Below are 19,343 nucleotides of genomic sequence, written 5' to 3'. Positions count from 1 at the left end.
AATATGTAATAAAAAAATTAGCCTTACACAAGGCTGATCAATTTAGTAAGATATTTTATATAATTTATTAGATTTTCTTAGTCAGCTCTATTCCAAGTTCTCTTAAATAACATTAAAGGGTTTTTCTAACCATCTAGCATTGCTTTGATTCTGTTTGTTGATTCTTTGAGTGTTATGAAAAATAATTTTTAATGTGGATTTCTTGTATGATGTTTTAATATATTATATTAAATTTCTGTATGACTGTTCTATAATATTTTTACAGTTTCTTTTTAATTATACTTAAAAATTGTTATATTTTGTTTTTTGTTGTACTCAGTATTAAATTTTATGTTTCATAAGGCTGTTCTTTTATTCTAAACCTATTGAAATAATATTTAAATAAATATAGTAGAATATCAATTTAAAAGATTGACTGGATAATGTGGTTTCTGATGATCAATCTGTGACTGATGATTGTACATTGTTCACTGATATAAGAAGGTTTAAACGATATTAAGGGTCAGAATAAATAATAGTAAAATTCTAAACACTGTAAGGAAACAATATTAATTGAAATTGTATTTTCTACAACTTCATTTACATACTAGATCATTAGAAAAATTTGGGTTATCTTCAATATTCAGATGTATCATTATAATATATGTTGTGCATTGTACTTCACTCTGTAGGACCATTAAAATTAGTCGGAAAATTTCAGATTTCAGTAGTTCTTTACTGTATCTGCACTCTTGTAGTAATTCCACTTTGCTGTATCACACTGTTATTTATATTATACTATATTTTGTTACATAATCATTTGTTTCCTTTATTATGATCCAGGGTCCAATCAAAATCCCTGTTACCAGTGAGATGGATGCCTCCAGAATCCATTTTATATGGTAAATTTACTACAGAATCAGATGTTTGGAGTTATGGTGTTGTATTATGGGAAATATATAGTTATGGACTCCAGGTAATTTTGCATTACTCCATTAGTTTGTAAAGTTTTTTTTTCTTCATAAGCATTTAATATATTTTTTAGAACAATTCATAATCACAGTAGCAAGTATCTATAAAAAAAACTTTTATATTTGTAACAATTTTAAATAAAAACTTATTTCATTAGATGTGCATCTTTTTGTGGGAATTTGGTAATAAGAAAGAAGATTTTCAAAAATAATTGAGGAGAAAAGTCAATTATAGACTTATAAAACTGCATTATTTATATAACGATATACTAACACTCAGTAATAGTTACTGATGGAAGATAGTGAATTTTATAATCTGTGAAAATTGTCACATGTGACAGGAACTCTAACCTGGAACCTCCGGATGAAAAGAAGAGATTATGAAATATATGAAGAAGTGGTGTATCCCTCTTCACCGTGGAAATTGACGGACTGTTGTATCATAAATTTGCTAATGAGGAGTCTATATGTATTTAAGATGTTAAAAGTAACAGAAAACTGACTGCCTATAAAAACTCCAAAACAAATTTATTACACATATGAGTACTAAATTTTTCATTGCATCGGTATACCTAAAGAAAGAATTAATAAATCATTATAAAAGAAACAAAAAAGTCATATCCAAGGCAAAATTCTCTTGACTGAAAAAGACTATAACAGTTTTACAAATATTAAATTTTGATAGTAAATGTAACAAAAAAAAAAGAATTATATATCCATTGCTATTCACCAATTGATTATTACTAAATCTAATATAGAGTATCTTATAAAAAAAATGTCAGAATGAAACATTTATAAACCCTGAGTTACTATTGCAGTATTTTTCAATATAATTATGTCACCAAATCTATTATTTGAAAATTTATTGTGAAGGAAAGAAGAGGAAGAAGAAACCTTCTTTTATTGGCTTTTGTCTAAATTTGGAGCTTTGACCAAATACTGAATAATATTTTAATTCAAGTATATTTCAAACTAAAATTTATATTAGTATTTTATTAGTGTCAGTTACAGAATTTATAAAAACAAGTTGAGTTAGAATTATTATTTTAAAACAATTACCATGATTCATTGTAATATTACATTTCATATTTATAATTAAAATTAGTGGTTTTCAAATTCATTCAATTGTTACTGCAGTTGTTTTAACTGAAAGGTATGTAGTTTATTTATTTTTTAATGCCTATTTATACTTATAAATTATCAGCATTAATTAATGAAACTAGAATAATAAAAAATAATTCATTATTTGAGAGAGATACCAATCAAATTAAATTTTTAATTGTAACTTAATTAAAAAAGAATATATTTTACTTTAAAATGACTTCAATAAAAATAGAAGGTCTCAATATTTAACTACATATAATTTTATGCATATTCACAGATTATGTCAAAAGTATGGAAACCCCCTCAACAACTTTTAAACTGTTCCAGATCAGTCTGTATCTGTATCAGTCAACTACTGTAACTTTTGACAAGAAATAGAATTTCAACCCCTTCTTGGGGGAGGTGGTCCAGGGGTTGTAACTCAAATATTTTAAATTGTAATACGTTTGTGTGATCATCATTTTAAAGGTCTCTTTAAGACAAGAAAAATAATATAAATAAAAAGTTGGTATGGTGTCTCTATCCAAAATGGTGGGAGGATAAATTTTGAATTTTGAAAATTTACATTGATAGAAACTGTTATCAAAAATAAATAAATTTATAAAAATTATATTAAACGGATGTTATAGAATAAATTTATTTTTCAAAAAATTTATTTAATACTGCTTTATTTAACTTTTGCTTGTTCACTTATATCGCATTTTAATAAATGTTCGAATTGTCCTCCTTCTGTTGTTTGACAGTGAGCCAGTTGGTTGTATAAAAGGGTAACACTTCATTATTCAATGATTTCCTAGTGATACTTTGTGCTGATTTTCAAATTTATATTATAAATCATCAATATCTTTTTTGGGCTTATGATTAAACAATACTTTTTAATTGGCCCTACAGAAAGTAATCTGATATATTTTCGCAAAACTCAAGTTTTTGATTGTATTAATCTTCATTAAGTTCTTGCACTGGATGAATTTTGAAGGGTTTGAAATTTCCACTTTTTAATGTTTGAATTGCTGAACTTTGGCTAATGTTATGTTCCCATGCTACTGTTCGAGTTGAGGAATGAGGATTCTCAATAAATTCTTATATAGTCTCTCATGATATGTTATTACTTCTGCAGATTTAGGCCTCCCTGGTTTTCCCCTATTATTAATGCTCCCTGTTTCTTCAAATCATTTGATAGTTTTTGATACTGTACCCTTTGAAATAGAATTACGATTATTAAATGTTGCATTGAACAATTCACAACTTCATTATGTAACCTAACTCTTATCACCAAAGCCCCTCATCATTCGAAGTGTGACCCTCTTCTGTTCACTAAATGGCATGTTGATACCAATATTGGCAGGTAACAAAGAAAATATTTATCCAGTAAAAAAACAATAACAAAAAAGTTAAAAAAAGAATGTAAATAACAAAGTGGCTTGTAAATGTGGGAAAGGTAGATAAAGTCAATTTGCCAACTGATCGCAATAAATTATCATAAGAAACTAACTGTGTAATGAAACACTCCAAATGAAATATTACACAATGAAGTAAGCTTCATTTTTGCAGCAATGTTAAGAAATGAAGTAATGATCACTATGAATATGTGACAATATTTTTATTTATTTACTCATTAAATTGGAACAAAAACAATTTTATGCTAAAAAATATAATGTTTTAAAATTTAAATTTAACTTTAAAAAATTTTTTTTTTAATTTAACCAATTTAATTAAATTAGATTAAATTTTAATTTAATTCTGTTTAATCTCTTTTTATGTAATTCTATTGATTGAACTTAGCAAATTTAGTAATTTTCAAAATCCAAACTCTCCCGCCGCATTTTGAATACAGACATCATACCAACGTTTTATTTATTATATTTTTCTTGTCTTAAAGAGGCCTTTAAAATGATCTATTACACAAAGGGTCGTTCCATTTAAAATATTTGAGTTGCAACCGTTGGGCCACCCCCCTAGGGTTGAAATTCTATTTCTTGTCAAAAGGTAATGTAGTTGACAGTTTTAAAGTTATTGAAGGGTTTCCATACTTTTGACTCGCTCTGTATATTACTTTCCCAGCAAGTATTGCTAGAATATATATATTAAAAGGCAGTAGTTTATTCATTTAGGGTGGTATGTAGGGTTTATTATGGTGATCATATAAAAAACAGGATATCGAGTTTTTTTTATAAAATCTTTATATTTTAGGGTCCTACTAGTTCATCCAGACCAAAAAACATATGTATATACATTATATGCGTGTGTCACACAGCATTTGTCTATATCTCAAGATTGACCAAACTGATTTTCTTCAAATTTGGCTCAAATATCTCAAGATTGACCAAAGTGATTTTCCTAAAATTTGGCTCAAATATCTCTGTATATACAGCATTGATCTTATTAATTTTTTCAAGACTCATTAAGATAGGGGTATATCATAAAAAAATCAATTTCAATTTTCTTCAGTCATTTTAAAGAAACTTTATCAGAATAAATCTGTTATCTACAATGCAGATAAATAATCCAATTTATTTTTCAACTCCATCTCTTAAAATTTAAATTATGTTTTTTTTCTATTGCTCTACTTCCCTTTAGTTTAAATATTTTTCTAAGATTTTTTGAAAGTTTGTACTTCATATATAGAGCTATCAAGAAATGTCTAGAATTTTTTTTTATTGTCTTTTTACAATGTTTCTCTGAATTTCTGTTTCAACACATGGAATTGTTGTTTTTCTTACAGGTGGCTGTTTCTTATGGTTAGTATTTGTAGTAAGCCATTCAAATTGTAAAAATAAAAAAGAAAATAAACTTTATAAAATCAACTTTTAAAAAAGTTCACTAAATCTGAAAACTAGGGCTGTGGATTTTTGTTTTAGAATTAATGAAGGGCTGGATAAATTTCGAACATTTCATCTATTAATGCTATTAAAGAGGTGCTTCTAAAACATTTTTAGTAGATTACATGGAAGGATAAGTTAAAAAACAAATATTTACAGCGTGAAAAATATTATTTGTAATTTTTATTTTGCTAATTATTGTGTTTCTTTATAAATGAAATAATTTTTTTTAAATTTAATTATGTTAACTTAAATATTTTTGGAAGTAATCTGTAACTTTTGAAACGCATTTTCATTAAATTAAATTCTAATATAGATGAAACAAAAAATTGTTGAAATATCTTTTCAGCACTTATACAGAAACAAATAAAAATCTGTAAAATTTACACCAATTCCCACACATAAAAATTAAATTAATGATTTAAAATCTCAATTTACCATTTTTAAGACAAGAAAATTCATAGTCTTTTACACTACAAAAAAAATAGTTTGCTGAAAATCTGAGCGTTGGGATAGTGTCATACTTGTATTGTCACAAGATTGCAACATTAATAGAATTATTAGTGTTATATTTGCTAACTAAAAACTGTAGTCGAATAAAGCAATGAAATGAGAAAAAATGAACAACCAAGAATAAGGTCAATTAAGTGGTGAACTGAGATTTAATCCAGTTTGACTAAAGTCAAATAAATCTGTTAAAGTATTAATTATAGGAAAATCATTTTGAAATATTTTAATAACTAACATGTACTTTGTTTTTTATAGCCATATTATGGATATAGTAATCAAGAGGTTATTGACATGATTAGATCAAGACAGTTATTACCTTGCCCAGAAGACTGCCCTTCAAGAATGTATTCATTAATGATGGAATGTTGGCATGAAGCACCGATTAGAAGACCACATTTTCCAGAAATACATGCCCGTTTACGGCAGTGGATGAGTTCAAGTCCTCCACAAAATACTGGAAGTAGTGATCGAACAAATTCAACACAACTTTCGCATCCACCGCATCCTCACGCACATCCACCTCATCAACTTGTCGTCCGTTTACCGCCACCGTATAATAAAAATTCAACTGCTGCCAACATCTAAAATATATATTTATATATGTACATATAGTATTTATGTATGTAAGTTAAGGATATTTTTAAGACAATTTTGTTACCAATTTTACAGCCGTTTATTCAATAGAATTAATTTAGGCAATAAACATTTTACCTAAGTTTTTAAATTTATGATATAAAAATAAATCCATCCAGATGGAAAAGATTCAATCTCATCCAAGATTTCCAATTTGATTCAGTATATTGTACTAATTGGACAGTATGACTTATTTTTAAATATTTCAGAATAAGGAATGATTATTTTAAGTTATTTGTTTACATTACTGTTTGTTTAGCAAGTTGGATACCTTAGCATCTCTTGAGTTTTTGTGCTTCAACCTCCTCTTGTTTAGGCATACATTTTATTATTGTTCATTATATTTTTGTAGGTATCTTTTGATTTATATTTTTATTCTAAGAACATAATATTTATTTGTAATATTTTTAAAATATTTTCCAATGGATTCTTTTAAAGTTGGAAGATTTTTGTGTGTTCCTATTTCATTTATGGAATTTCATAACGTAAATGTGGTAAATATAATTTTTATCTTAAGTTACATCTTAAAATAAGTTTAGAATACATTTTAAATTTATAAAGAATAGACTAAACTGCTAATAATTTGTATCGGGGAAGTATAGATGTAAAGAAGATAATTAGACCCTATTAAAATTAAAAGAAAATTCTCCTAAGAGAACTGTGTAAATTGTAAATTATTTCGCCCATTGCTTTAGTAATATTTAAATAAATAAAGTAAGCGTAGCATCATTAATTCCCAAAAGAAAATAATTACACCATGCTTAAGCAGTTACTGTTTCAGTTTCCATTGGTTAATATAATAATGGTTTTAGTAAACATTTTAACATGTTTTTGTAGAAATATTATTTACATAGACAATATTTCTTCAAAAATTACCTTCTAATTTGTAGATGTCAGATGTTTTTCTTAATTTTCAATGAGTTTTTTTTAATTTTCAACAAGTTTCCCATCGGGCTGATCTAATAGTAAACTCGACATCACAGAATTGCTTTTTAACAGCTTATTTTCGAAGTCGAAAGTTCTGAAGTTCAAATCCTAGGAGAAGTTAGTTACTTTAATTTTACACCTCATCTACGTGTCATATATATATATATATATATATATATATATATATTACCTCATGTCATTGGACCATGGGGGGAGTTGCTTATTGTTCATTAGTTGAACAGATTGCAACATACACATTAGCAATAATAATAATATTAAATTTTCAACATGAAAACAAAAAATGGAAACTTCTATGTTAAGTTTTCTTAACATACAGCTTCTCAGCTAAGTTACATTTTTGATTCTGATACGGGTTATGCAGTTTTCCTCTTTGATAATTTTTTCTTATAATCTGTGATATTATTAAATAATAATATTGTTATTTAACTTTTTTCTTTTTTTTATATAATGGTATGTTATATTCTAACACGTAATAGAATGATGTCATATTCTTTCTGCTATAGTAATGTGAAACTAAATATATTGTACAATCTATTTTTTTTAATATGAAGATAGGAAAACATTGTTTAAATCTACTGAACTGGTTGTAAACATTATTGATTAATAGTTTTTAACTTACTACCTAGATACGTTTTATTCTCTTCAACAGCAGATGTATGTAGTGTTCATACTAATTTTGTATAAAAGTACACAGTTAATTCTGAAAGTATTGTTAAGCTATTAAAAATAATGTAATTTATTTTGAAAAGTTTTATTATTATAAGTAAAACTTAAAATATCTTCCACCATGTTATTAACGCATTCAGAGTACTAACACATAACAGAGTCTTTCAATAGCAGGTCGCAGTGATATGGTTTATCATATCAAGTTATCTCAAAAGCAGGATTGTATGTATTAAAACATTTTTTGTAACATGTTATCAGTTTCTGAATTTAGCATATTACATCTTTTATTTAGGATTGCATGTCACAATTTCACATATGTCTATGAATCTCGGCTAGTTTCACATTTCTTGCAATCAATAAAACAGACAACACACCTTCACAGTCAGCAGGTCTATCAGTTGTTTTAAATATTTAAAATATAAAAAAAATAAAACCGTAAACAAAAATTCCTTCTGTAATGGCATTTTTTGCAAGATAAAAATGAAGGAACTCAATTCACATGTGCACAGAATTGGATAAAGCATTCTTGAGGCAACATCTGGAAACGGTACTTACTTTCCGAATATGCTTGTAAATTCTAATTACGTTTGAGATTGGTTATAAAATTTTTTTAAGAATCTCATCATTATTTTATTTGAAAAGCAAATTTAGCTTGCTATGTGGTGTAGAACAATAATATAATGTATTACTTTTATCAAACATTTTGACAACTTTAATGATGAAAACATTTTCTTTTTTTTGTTATTTTTGATCATTTTCATCATACAGTACTGACCTATTTAATTTTATTGAAGTCTTAATTGTGAAGTTTGTGGAAAAACTTGATGCAGCTTCTTTTTTATTTCATAGTTTTTAATGTAAAAAGGAAGAACCAACATGGTTCTGGTATATCTATTTTGTTTGTTATTTTCTTATAATTAGTACAGTATTTGTATTATAATTTTTATTTACAATCATATTAATTAATTTTTTTATATTAATATTTCAAATTATTTTTCAAGTAAACTGAATGAAAATATTGTACATATAAATGTGCCTTAGGTTCAGTTATTTGTTGAGATAACAGTTTTCCATTTTAAATGTTCTACACTGTACATTTAAATTCAATTTTTTAAAAACCAGTTGATCTGTGTAATTCATTAAATTTTTTACTCTAAAGATGTACATTTAAATAATTAAGTACATGTATCGATGCTTATTGTGTTGTTTATTAATTGTTTTTCCAAATGAACAAATAAAAAAAATCAAGTGTTAGAATATCTGTTTCATATTATTTTAGTATATTCATCACAATTTATTTATTTACATGTTATTTTTTTTAAAAAATCATCACTGATCATTTCATAGAATATTAAACATATAAATTTGCATATCATACTTCATACATTTTTTCTTTTATAACTTTTGTTGTGTGCTGTATCTTTTAAAGAGAAAATTATATAAGTCTGTTGTTTATATAGTCTATATTATAAAATAAATATATTGGTGCTTGTCTGTATCTGATAGATTTACTTATTTTATAGTATTTATTTAATCTTATTTATCAATTATCAAATCAGTACTGTTTATTAATATTTCCTTTGTTTTATTTATTTATTTATTTTCTTAATTATGTTATATTTATTAATTACATTATATTTAACAGATATTTTATAAATGTTCATGTTTCAAGATGGTAATGCTGTAGAATGATTTTAATAAACACCAAATTAGTAAAAAAAAATTTTTTTAATTTCTCTACCAGATGAGTCTTTTGTATGCTTTCAATACATAGGATTTATGTATATAAATTAACTTTTATATATATTTATATATACACACACACACACATATATATAAAAGGTTAAATAATGTATACATAATTATTAAAATAATTATTTAAGAATTTTTATTATAACTTTAAGACTTAAAATAAAAATTAATTCAGGTGGAATGTAATTAGCTGACTGTTTTAGAATAATATTATGAGAGTGATTTCAGAAACTACTATTTATTACTACAAAAATTAAATTAATTTGGTAATGGATTACTACAGAAGTAAAAGAAGTGATGTAATTTAATTTAAAAAAAACAATATCTGTTAAATATTCACCATAATTTTTTTGCATAGGAGGAGGGAAAATCTGCAACCAGACACTCAGCAGCCCACACTACTGGGTGAGTGGGTTCCCCACATATTGCAGGGACCCCACTAAAAACACCTCCCCCTTAAACAGTATCCTGGATACCTTACGACAGGCCTGTTTTTCCTCCCTCCACCTTTTGCACTCAAAGAAAATATGACTTATTGTGTCTTCATTTTTACAGTTGGAACACTTCAGTGCGTTCCTTCTCTTCTTCTGGTACAAATATTTGTTAAACACATGGCCTGTCAGGAGCTAGGTTAACCAAAAATTTGTTTCCTTGTGTTCTCAACAGACCCACTTTCGAATGTTGGGGATTATGTGGAAGGTAACCATCCACAGTCGTTCGCTTACTTCTCCTACCACTCTGTCACCACACCAAGAAAGAAGGCATCTAGGGGACATTTTTAATGTGAAATTGCTTTTAAAGGTGTTGTGAGCTGTACTTCCACCTTGTTAAAATAAAAGTGTGTCTTTCATCCAACAAAAGTAATCAAAATTTTTTCAGAATCTCAGTAGCGTGCACTGTTGATGGTTACAGAAATACCATCTTATGTTTTGAAAAAGAAAGGTCCAATCATACAACATAAAATCATAGCACACCATACAATCACTGCTGCATTGTAGTGACTTTAGTGTTCTAAATGATTGTTGTTTTCCCAGTAGTGACCTTTCTTCATGTTTAAAAAACCGTTCAAACGAAATGAGTTTCATCAGGTATTAAATGATAATTTAGCATATTGAAATTTTTATTCATCAGTGCTAAAAAAATAACATTCTCTTTCTCCCAACTCATAAACAACTTGAATTTTATACGAATGAAGTTTTTACACATGCAGAATTCGACAGTCTTTGAGAATATTTCCCATGGCATCAAGCTGACTGTACAATTATTGCCATACATTTTAACTGTTCAGCTAATGAATCCTATAGAATTGCCAGTTGCATAAATAATGAAGTGAACAAAATATTTATAGGTTAGGCTGTAATTTATCTAAATTAATAGCATTTCAATGTAATATTTTAGAATCCACACATCATATAAATTCATATTAGTAAAGATTTAATACATAGTTTAAAACTTCAGATAAGTTAACTTTTAGGATCCTACAAAAACAAGACATGTCAATCGTTTGATGAAACATTCAAAACTAAAGAAATAAAGACCAAAACACTCATGAATGATTAGAAATTATAGCTTCACAGGATTCTACAAAATAAAGAAGAAATCATTACTTTATTTCATGTCTGAATACTGATCTTGATGAAATTTAAGCGATTGCAGCTTGCACACAGTTTCATTTTCAGGCATATAGACTGAAAAGGACATCCTAATGGTTTTGAATCTTGTATTGTTTTCTCTTCCTACGATTATTAACCCACAATAACAGAGTTTCAGAAGGTATGACTCTTGTATTAAATGTCTGAAATTCATGCTGATTAGCTTTAACTAGTTTGTTTTAACATCCAAATTTACAGCAAACACAATCTGATAGACTGATGAATAATTCCAAACAATATCCTCTTCAGAAATCACTAAAACATTAGTGCTCAAAAATAATGTAGCCTTACTTGTTAATAACAAACTTTATTTTATATTATTCATATATTGCTGATATTGAAGGTATGTTAATTTTTTTTCAGATAAAGAATTGTTGATAAATTTAATAATGTTTGCCTGTGTGTTTTACTTAAATGCAACACAAGTGAATTCATCAAGCATACACTTTTGATTATGAAAGGCGATTTAAATTATTACTTTCAAATTATCTTTAATAATTTTCACTATTCCAAACAACTCACACAGTCATTCACCCATTCTCTTGAATTAATATCCATTTAATAAACAATAATAAACATTAAATAATAAATAAACATAATAATAATAAACATTTAATATCCAATTAATAAACATTTCTGGACATTCACTGCAACATTTATACACAATAACTTAGTGTTTTCTCAGGGTATTGTTTCTTAAATCTGAAACAGGTTTCCAGCAGTTCATAAATTTCTTTAGCCAGAAACTTAATTACAGCGCACTGTTTTTTTTCATTAAAATGCTTCTTTGTTTTGTGCATCTTTCTTCAACTCAGTGAATGTGTAATCTTGAAATTTTCTCAAATTCTTTTAACTTCCACTTATTGTAGAACTGGCAAACCAATTATTTATATTTGCCTTGATCTTCTATTTATAAATAATACTAAGATGAAACTTTTCCTATTTTTTGTAATTCAGTTAAAAACTTTTTTAAAAAATTAAAAATATTTTGTAACTTTTATTTGTTTTATTGCTTCAGCCTTACTTCTTTTGATTATTTTCATTAAATTGACAAATTCCACTCACCACTGTTCTGTAGCTTAAACAAATTAATGAACTAATCATAATTTACTGTTATAATAAAATAACACAGAAATGAACTCATTTAAAAAAAAAATTTATAACATATATTAGAGTTTAACAGATTACATTAACTGCAATAAAATACAATTTATCAATAATAGTTTAATTCCTTTACAGTAGTGTACACATAAAAGAAAATTAGCTGTATGATATTGATTTTACTAAGGAAAATAATATGTTGGCTCTGGACTCTGTTTTAAAGGATAAACTTTAAATGTATGTTATATTCTTCAATTACTAGTTTTTTATTTGTTTTTTCTAGAACTGTTGCTCTAGAAAAAATATGTATTTGTACATATTAAATATGGAATTGAATCATATCAAATAAAATTTGTTATTATTACCCATAATAATTTGAATGAAACTTCATAATTGTTATTCAGTGTTATTTCTGTTAAGTAATGATTGACTACCGATCCCTTTACGCACCTGGTTTTGTTCACTGAAATCCCAGATCTACTGTGAGTTGTTCAGAAACCTTGAATTCTATTTGTTATAGTGTCCTTTAGCATGATGTTCCAAAATCAGTTTTTGGCCTTAGATTTGAAAACAGGTCTCTAAGTTACAGTACCAAAGAGCAGAGCTACATTCTGTTCTAGTACTTATCATTCGAAAGCATTCTATCTTTCAGTTTATTTATCTAATTTTTATAATCTTTTCATTGTTCTCTAAACCTTCTGACTATATAGAAACAGCTTTATGTATTTATGCCTACTTGCAAATATACTTTTTTTCTCATTTGTTTAGCCTCACAGAATTAGGTATTATCTTAAGTATGCTCTTTTGATTAGTTTGGAATAGTCATCACTGAAGTCCAACTATTAATTATTTCCTTGTAACCGATTACCTGTCTATGCCCAGGTTCTAAATTAACATATAATATATATATAATATGTATTATATAATACATATAACATTTTAACATATAATACAATGAATTAGCACAATTTATTTTTTTTTTATTTTTATTTTTTTTTTGTTATATTCCATCTTGGTATTGAATATCTGTCGAACAGAAAGCAGCTAAATTTTTTATTATGTTTTACGGTGTTTGATACTTCATTACTGTGTTTATGTTTTTAATTTTGAAGTATATTTCACATTACTAATATTAATTTTTTACTTTAAATATTTTATATTTATTTATTATAGATTATTTAGATTTTAAGGTTTTTCTTTTATGTTCATGAAAATGCAGTCAAATATGCCTTAACTTCTTTATAGTCTAATTTAATATATTGTTTGATTATAAAATGTGTACTTAATATCAGATAAAATTAAATTATAATTTTCATGAATAAGTAAATTTGTGTTGTATTACAGATAAATAAACAAATGTACAAATAAAGGTAGGTAAATATGTTGTATGGAAAAAGATTAGATATAATGTAATGTATAAAGTATTTACTGAAGACTTCCTCTTATTCAGTATTAACATGATTGTAAAACTGACTGTTTATGCCAAAAAAAAATTATTATGAATTTTTAGAAATCAGTTAAGCAGATTGCAACCTAGACAAAGAATATGATAATTTATTAAAAATTAATTTTTTTTTTCATTTTGTGATTTTGCTTATCCTCTTATTTCTTTCACAGAAATTTCTGCTATGTCAAAATAATTTTATAAAAATGATTTATGAATTTTTATATCAATTACTGATATGGTAAACATACATATATCTAATTTAAAATTATTAAATATGGATAATAAATATAAATGTGATGTAACTGAAAAAGATTAATTATAATAAATTATATTTAATACAACAGTTACTATTAAATGAAGAATGAAAACTTAATTGTTTTTATGTTCAAGCTCAAGTGATGAATAAAAAATTTTAGTGCATGGCCACTCATTTTATTGTTACAGACAGCGCCATCTTGCTGAAATCTACATACCTTTTGTCGTTATTGCTGTTATTAACTGTTGAATTAATTCATGATAAACTTCATCAAGTATAATTTTATTAGGAAATAAAGGAGAAATTTTATGTACATGTAACAGTTGTTGTTCATGAATTGGCTAGGATTTTCACTACTGAATATTCAGCTATTTAGACTATTGTTCAAGTAACCATTCAGTAGAAGCAAACTGTTATCGCTAAAATTAACCCAAACAAGTACATCTATTTTTATCATTTTTCTAAACACTTTTCATGATCTACAAGGTATGACAAATGAAGTTCACAGACTAATGCTGTAAAAATCATTTATTTAAAAAAGTAATATAAATTACAGATTGCATCCTTCAAAGTTCTCCTGACCTGATGCATTTTTCCAGCCTTGTTGCACTCACAAAAGTGCCGTGTTGCCATTGTGCTCACAGTAAAATGAATTCATGAATAACACCAATTTTTTTGTAACTTACAGCATTAACTTTTTTTTTTTAGCAATGTAATTTCAACTGAATCTCTTCTTTTACACCTTTGAAAGATGTTTCTTACAATAAATAGATGCTCATCTTTGAAAATGACACAGTATAAAGAAATTGATACTGAGCAGTGCGCTCAGTATCATCCATTAGTGCATCGTCATCCATTAGTGCAATGGATGACGAGCTATTTAACTTCAATATGTAGAGTATTATCATCTGATAATTATTTATATTTTAATACCCCCTTAAATATATTTTCTAATGTTATTGAAAATTATTTACAGTGGTTATATATATATATATATATATATATATATATATATAAATAAATAAATATGTATAAAAATAATTTATGAAACTGAAACATTAATTTGTATTATATGACATGACGGATAGATCACAGAATATTTCCTTTTGACAATAAACTGTAATAACTGATAGTTTGTTATTTCTAATCAGGAATTTTCAGATTAAAATCCCACCTGCATTAATATCTTATAAGGGGAAGTCTAATGTGAAACTTGTAATTTATTGTAAATATTTCATTTATGCAATTCCTATTCGATATTTTTAATTATTTTAATAGCATGTTATGATTTATCTATAAATCATAATAAACAAATTTTGTATTATTTTAATAACTAATTTTCACTGTAGATAGTATTTATGATAAAAATATATTTATTTTTTTTTATATGATGCTCTTATATTTTAATGTAAGTAGATTTTATTAAGTGATGTCAGCTTATTATAGCATCAAATTATTTCTACTAAAATCTCACTTTTTGTAAATATAAATAAAAAATAATTGATGTTAAATAATCAAATATCTTAAACAGGAAATCAAATCTTGAATCCAGCAGTACCTTTTTAAGTTATTTGAGTTTTTATGATAAAAAAGTTGTTACGAAAGAAAATGCTTGTATCTGAAGAAACCTCATCTTTACAAATCAGTTGATAAAAGAATTTAGTTTTGTGTTTAAAATTTTTATTTTCTGTTAATATTGTGAGTTGCAATATTTTTTATGAAAATTTGTTGGAATAAATTATACATACAATGTAACCAGGGGTTTTTCCAATTACTGCAATCAGTTACTTACACCCCATAACTTCTGTTATAAATTAAATTTACGTTATTACTTAATTACAGTTTTTTTTAATGTTTCCAGTATTCAGTTTCAACATAGTGGCTGTTTTCTTTTTTAGATTCCATTTTGACTATTAAAGAAAAGTTTATTTTCACATCGAACCTTGTATTCTAACAGTAAATATGTAGTTTCATGATTTCAATTAATAGTAGACTGAACGTTAAGGTTATAAAGGAAAGAATAATTTGCTTTAATAATTTTTAATTTTGAGAATTTTTGCTGTCTCTTGATAAAAATAGTACAGTCACTTCTCAGTACTACACATTAAAAAATGTACTATCTAATGTAAGACCTGTGCTTATTAGCATTGACTCTACTATTCTAAATGACAGTACAGATTTCCAGCAGTGTAAAAATATAATTTTTTCTTTTCTTCATAACCATGTTAACATCTTGTTATTCAACGAAAATGTGAAACTGAAATATCATAATTCTTAAAACATGTTTGAATGAAAAAAATTATCTTACCTTTCTAAAACTCAGTTGCATAAAAAAATTATAACGGACATTGAAATTGTACTATGTTTAATACAAACAAATAGTCATAAAGATTTTTTGTGTAATTTTCTGTTTGTGATTCCTATTAGTTTTTTTTCAATTAATTGCAATAATTTGTGAAAATAATAAATAAAAAATCAAACTTTTTAACATGGTGTAAAACATTTATTTTTCATGACACATTGTAATTAAAAATCGCTAAGTATCAAGAGTAATTTCTCTGCAAAAGGATTTAAAGTGTATAAATTACATTCAGTTCCATTTACTGAGTCATGACTATTAACATTCTGATAAAAATCAGCAGAACTTGTATGAAAAATAATACTACTTTTTTTTATGCCTATCATCCAGTTCAATTTCAGAATACAGGGAACAAATGAATTATGATGTAAAGGTTCTATATACGCTTAGTTTTAGCAAGTTTTTTAAATTCAACTTCCATATTAGCATTTAGACATAATCAGTCAGCTCTTACCTACAATTCATTTATTACTACCATGTTCAACCAAAGATTTTGACAGTAATAATGAAAAAAAATTTACCCAGTTACTTCACCATACTTTTCAATCATATCCTTTGACTAGAAACAGTATCTTGTTTATTCATTTACTATCATATTAATAGACTGGCCTTACCACTGACTTGATTTCATGTTTTTAAAGCGCTCAATTCAGCTATTTAATGCTATGAATTGATTTTTACTGAACAATTTTCTCACTAGAGAAAACATACATAATAAATATGTATATATATGAAATAGAGCAGAAAATATCATAAATAAACTACAATAATCCTAGCAGAAATATAAAATATTGTGAAAATTTTAAGAGTATACTTTACTCTTACCATTTAACCCAAGGGTTTAAATTTAAACCAGAGTGAGCTTACTTCTAGCTGGGTTAAAAAATAAACAAAAAAATTATAGAAAACTATTTACACTACTTTAAAAAATATTAATCCGAGATATATTCATTAAAATTCTTTCTACATTAATTAGTAAATATTCTATTCATGATTTGGAATATTTAAATATAAAAAAAATATTTATAAAAATACTTACATTAAAATATTTTAAGGATTTTTATATTTATGTGTGTGTGTGTATATATATATATATATATGTATAAAATATATACTATCACACAATGCATTTTGTATTGATGCATTTTTAATATTAAAAACAAAACTGCTTTTAATTTTGTAGTGCAACGTTAACAACCAAAGTCTAAAAATAAGGAAAATAATGCATTTAAGAATAATGTGTTTTTTTTGTGACTGTATTCGTTGTGCATCATAGAATGGAATTGTAAATGTAAATAACCTATGTATAATAATAGTAATTATTGTTTTTTAACTATTAGTACTATTAAAACTATTTTGTACTTGTGTGTAAGTATTTATTAATTAGGTTTTATATAATTATACAATGTAAAATTGTGAGTGTATAATGATGTATAAAATTTTATACAATTAGTATTATGTACTATTTTTAATTGTTTAAAATATATTGTATTAAAAATAATTGTTTATAATATATTATTTTATTTTTCAAACAAAGTAATAATGTTTGTGTGAATGTGCACAATTGTTATATTATATTCATGTGGTATTTTTAAGTGTTAAATGGCGTAATGTATTTATAATTTTTAGACTTAAAAGTCTGCTTCCTTTGTATTTATTTATTATTAGATATATATATATATATATATAAAAGGTTGGATTTTGTAAGAAATGTACACTTTTCAAAAATTAAAATACATTTTTTTATTAAATTGAATCTTTTCTTTTTAAAAATCTATTTAAGTAAAATCTATTTAAGTCTTCACTGATTGCTTTGAAATTTTGACTCAATGTTGAATTCAAATACGCGCATGTTTTTATATACTTAATATTTATATACCTAAGTTGTCATACTTGTGACAGGTAAAAACGTTCTTTTTTTAAAAAGTAGTTCTATCTGGATATAGAAGCAACACAAGCTATATTAAATATTTTAAGATTCCATTTCAATGTTTCTGATACTCATATAGACTAAAAAACTACTAAACCAATTTACGAGCATGGTAAAAGGGAGAAATGGAAAAAATTGAAAAAAAGAATGGGTGAAAATCAGAAAAGGGAAGAAGGGGAAAATGGAAAAATGAAAAAGAAATCGGGGAAATAGAAAGGGTCATGGGGAAAGAGGAAAAGGAATTATAGTAAAAAGGAATGAGTGAAAAGGAAAAGGTTAAATTTTGTGAAGTTCCGTAATGTTCATTTTGTTAATGTTTTATCAAACTTTCAGAGAAGAGTCTGCTTCTCTTAACAAAAAAGTAAATTGTGATTTTTTTTCTTGTTATTAATTACTAAATTATTTTCTGGAAAAATTTTTATTGTGTTGTGGGTAAAGTGGAATTAAGGAAATATAAAGAAAAAAATTATTTTTGCTCCTATAAAAAGTTAAGTTTTGTCTCTTGCAACAGTTTACCAATAAAATACAAAACATCATGCAGAACAGATGTCATAAATTTTCATCATACTAGAAGTTTTGACTTATGCATTACATAATCACATTAATGATTCCAGTTTTGTAAGAACAGTTACATACAAATAGGAGAAATTGCTTAAATTTGTGTTAGCATTGACAATTGACTCTTCCTTAACCCATAATAAACTGAATTATAGCTAAATAATTGGATTCAGAGATTGTTGACATTCAAATTCACATTTGTATGGATCTTAACATTGGTTTTTAGCAAAAGTTTTGGGTGGCGAAGTTTTAAATTACATGACTCATAATGAGTGTTGGATTCATCATTTTAAGCCACAGTCAAAATTTCAAAGTATAAAATAGAAACATAGATGGAGTTCACCCACTAGAGAAAAATACAAAAACCTTCATGACAGCTGGCAAATGATGATTTTACTTTCCAATACATCTACATTATCCCACTAGTTCACTTAGAAAATACCATCGTATTTATTTCACAGAACAAAATTTTCAAATAGGCCTTCAAAGTCCACAGAAAACCACACTTAATGCTTTTTTTGAGCTTTGTCAGTTCGATGACTTCGCTAAGACACTTATATCCTGAAGTTTCTAGATATTATAGCTATAATAATAAAAAGTTTAGCAGAAGAAGGCACAGAACTAACGGTGAAGGATTTCCTGGAATAAAAAAGGATGC

The 19,343-nt window shown here is 25.8% G+C and overlaps 1 protein-coding gene across 2 annotated transcripts in view; it reads left to right on the top strand.

The window, feature by feature from the left end:
* Positions 1-9,338, top strand: part of LOC142328740 (tyrosine-protein kinase transmembrane receptor Ror-like) — a 150,980-nt gene extending 141,642 nt beyond the window's left edge. For both annotated transcript variants that reach the window (XM_075372727.1, XM_075372728.1), the window contains 2 exons: positions 823-955; positions 5,639-9,338. In XM_075372727.1, coding sequence (XP_075228842.1) covers positions 823-955; positions 5,639-5,968 — 463 coding nt within the window. In that variant the 3' untranslated portion in view covers positions 5,969-9,338. The remainder of the gene's footprint in view (positions 1-822; positions 956-5,638) is intronic.
* Positions 9,339-19,343: the final 10,005 nt, after the last annotated feature.

Source organism: Lycorma delicatula, chromosome 8, assembly GCF_047948215.1.
Source record: "Lycorma delicatula isolate Av1 chromosome 8, ASM4794821v1, whole genome shotgun sequence".
Classification (NCBI taxonomy): Eukaryota; Metazoa; Arthropoda; class Insecta; order Hemiptera; family Fulgoridae; genus Lycorma; species Lycorma delicatula.
Note: the sequence above shows the minus strand (reverse complement) of the source record. Positions and strands in the feature narration are given on the sequence as shown.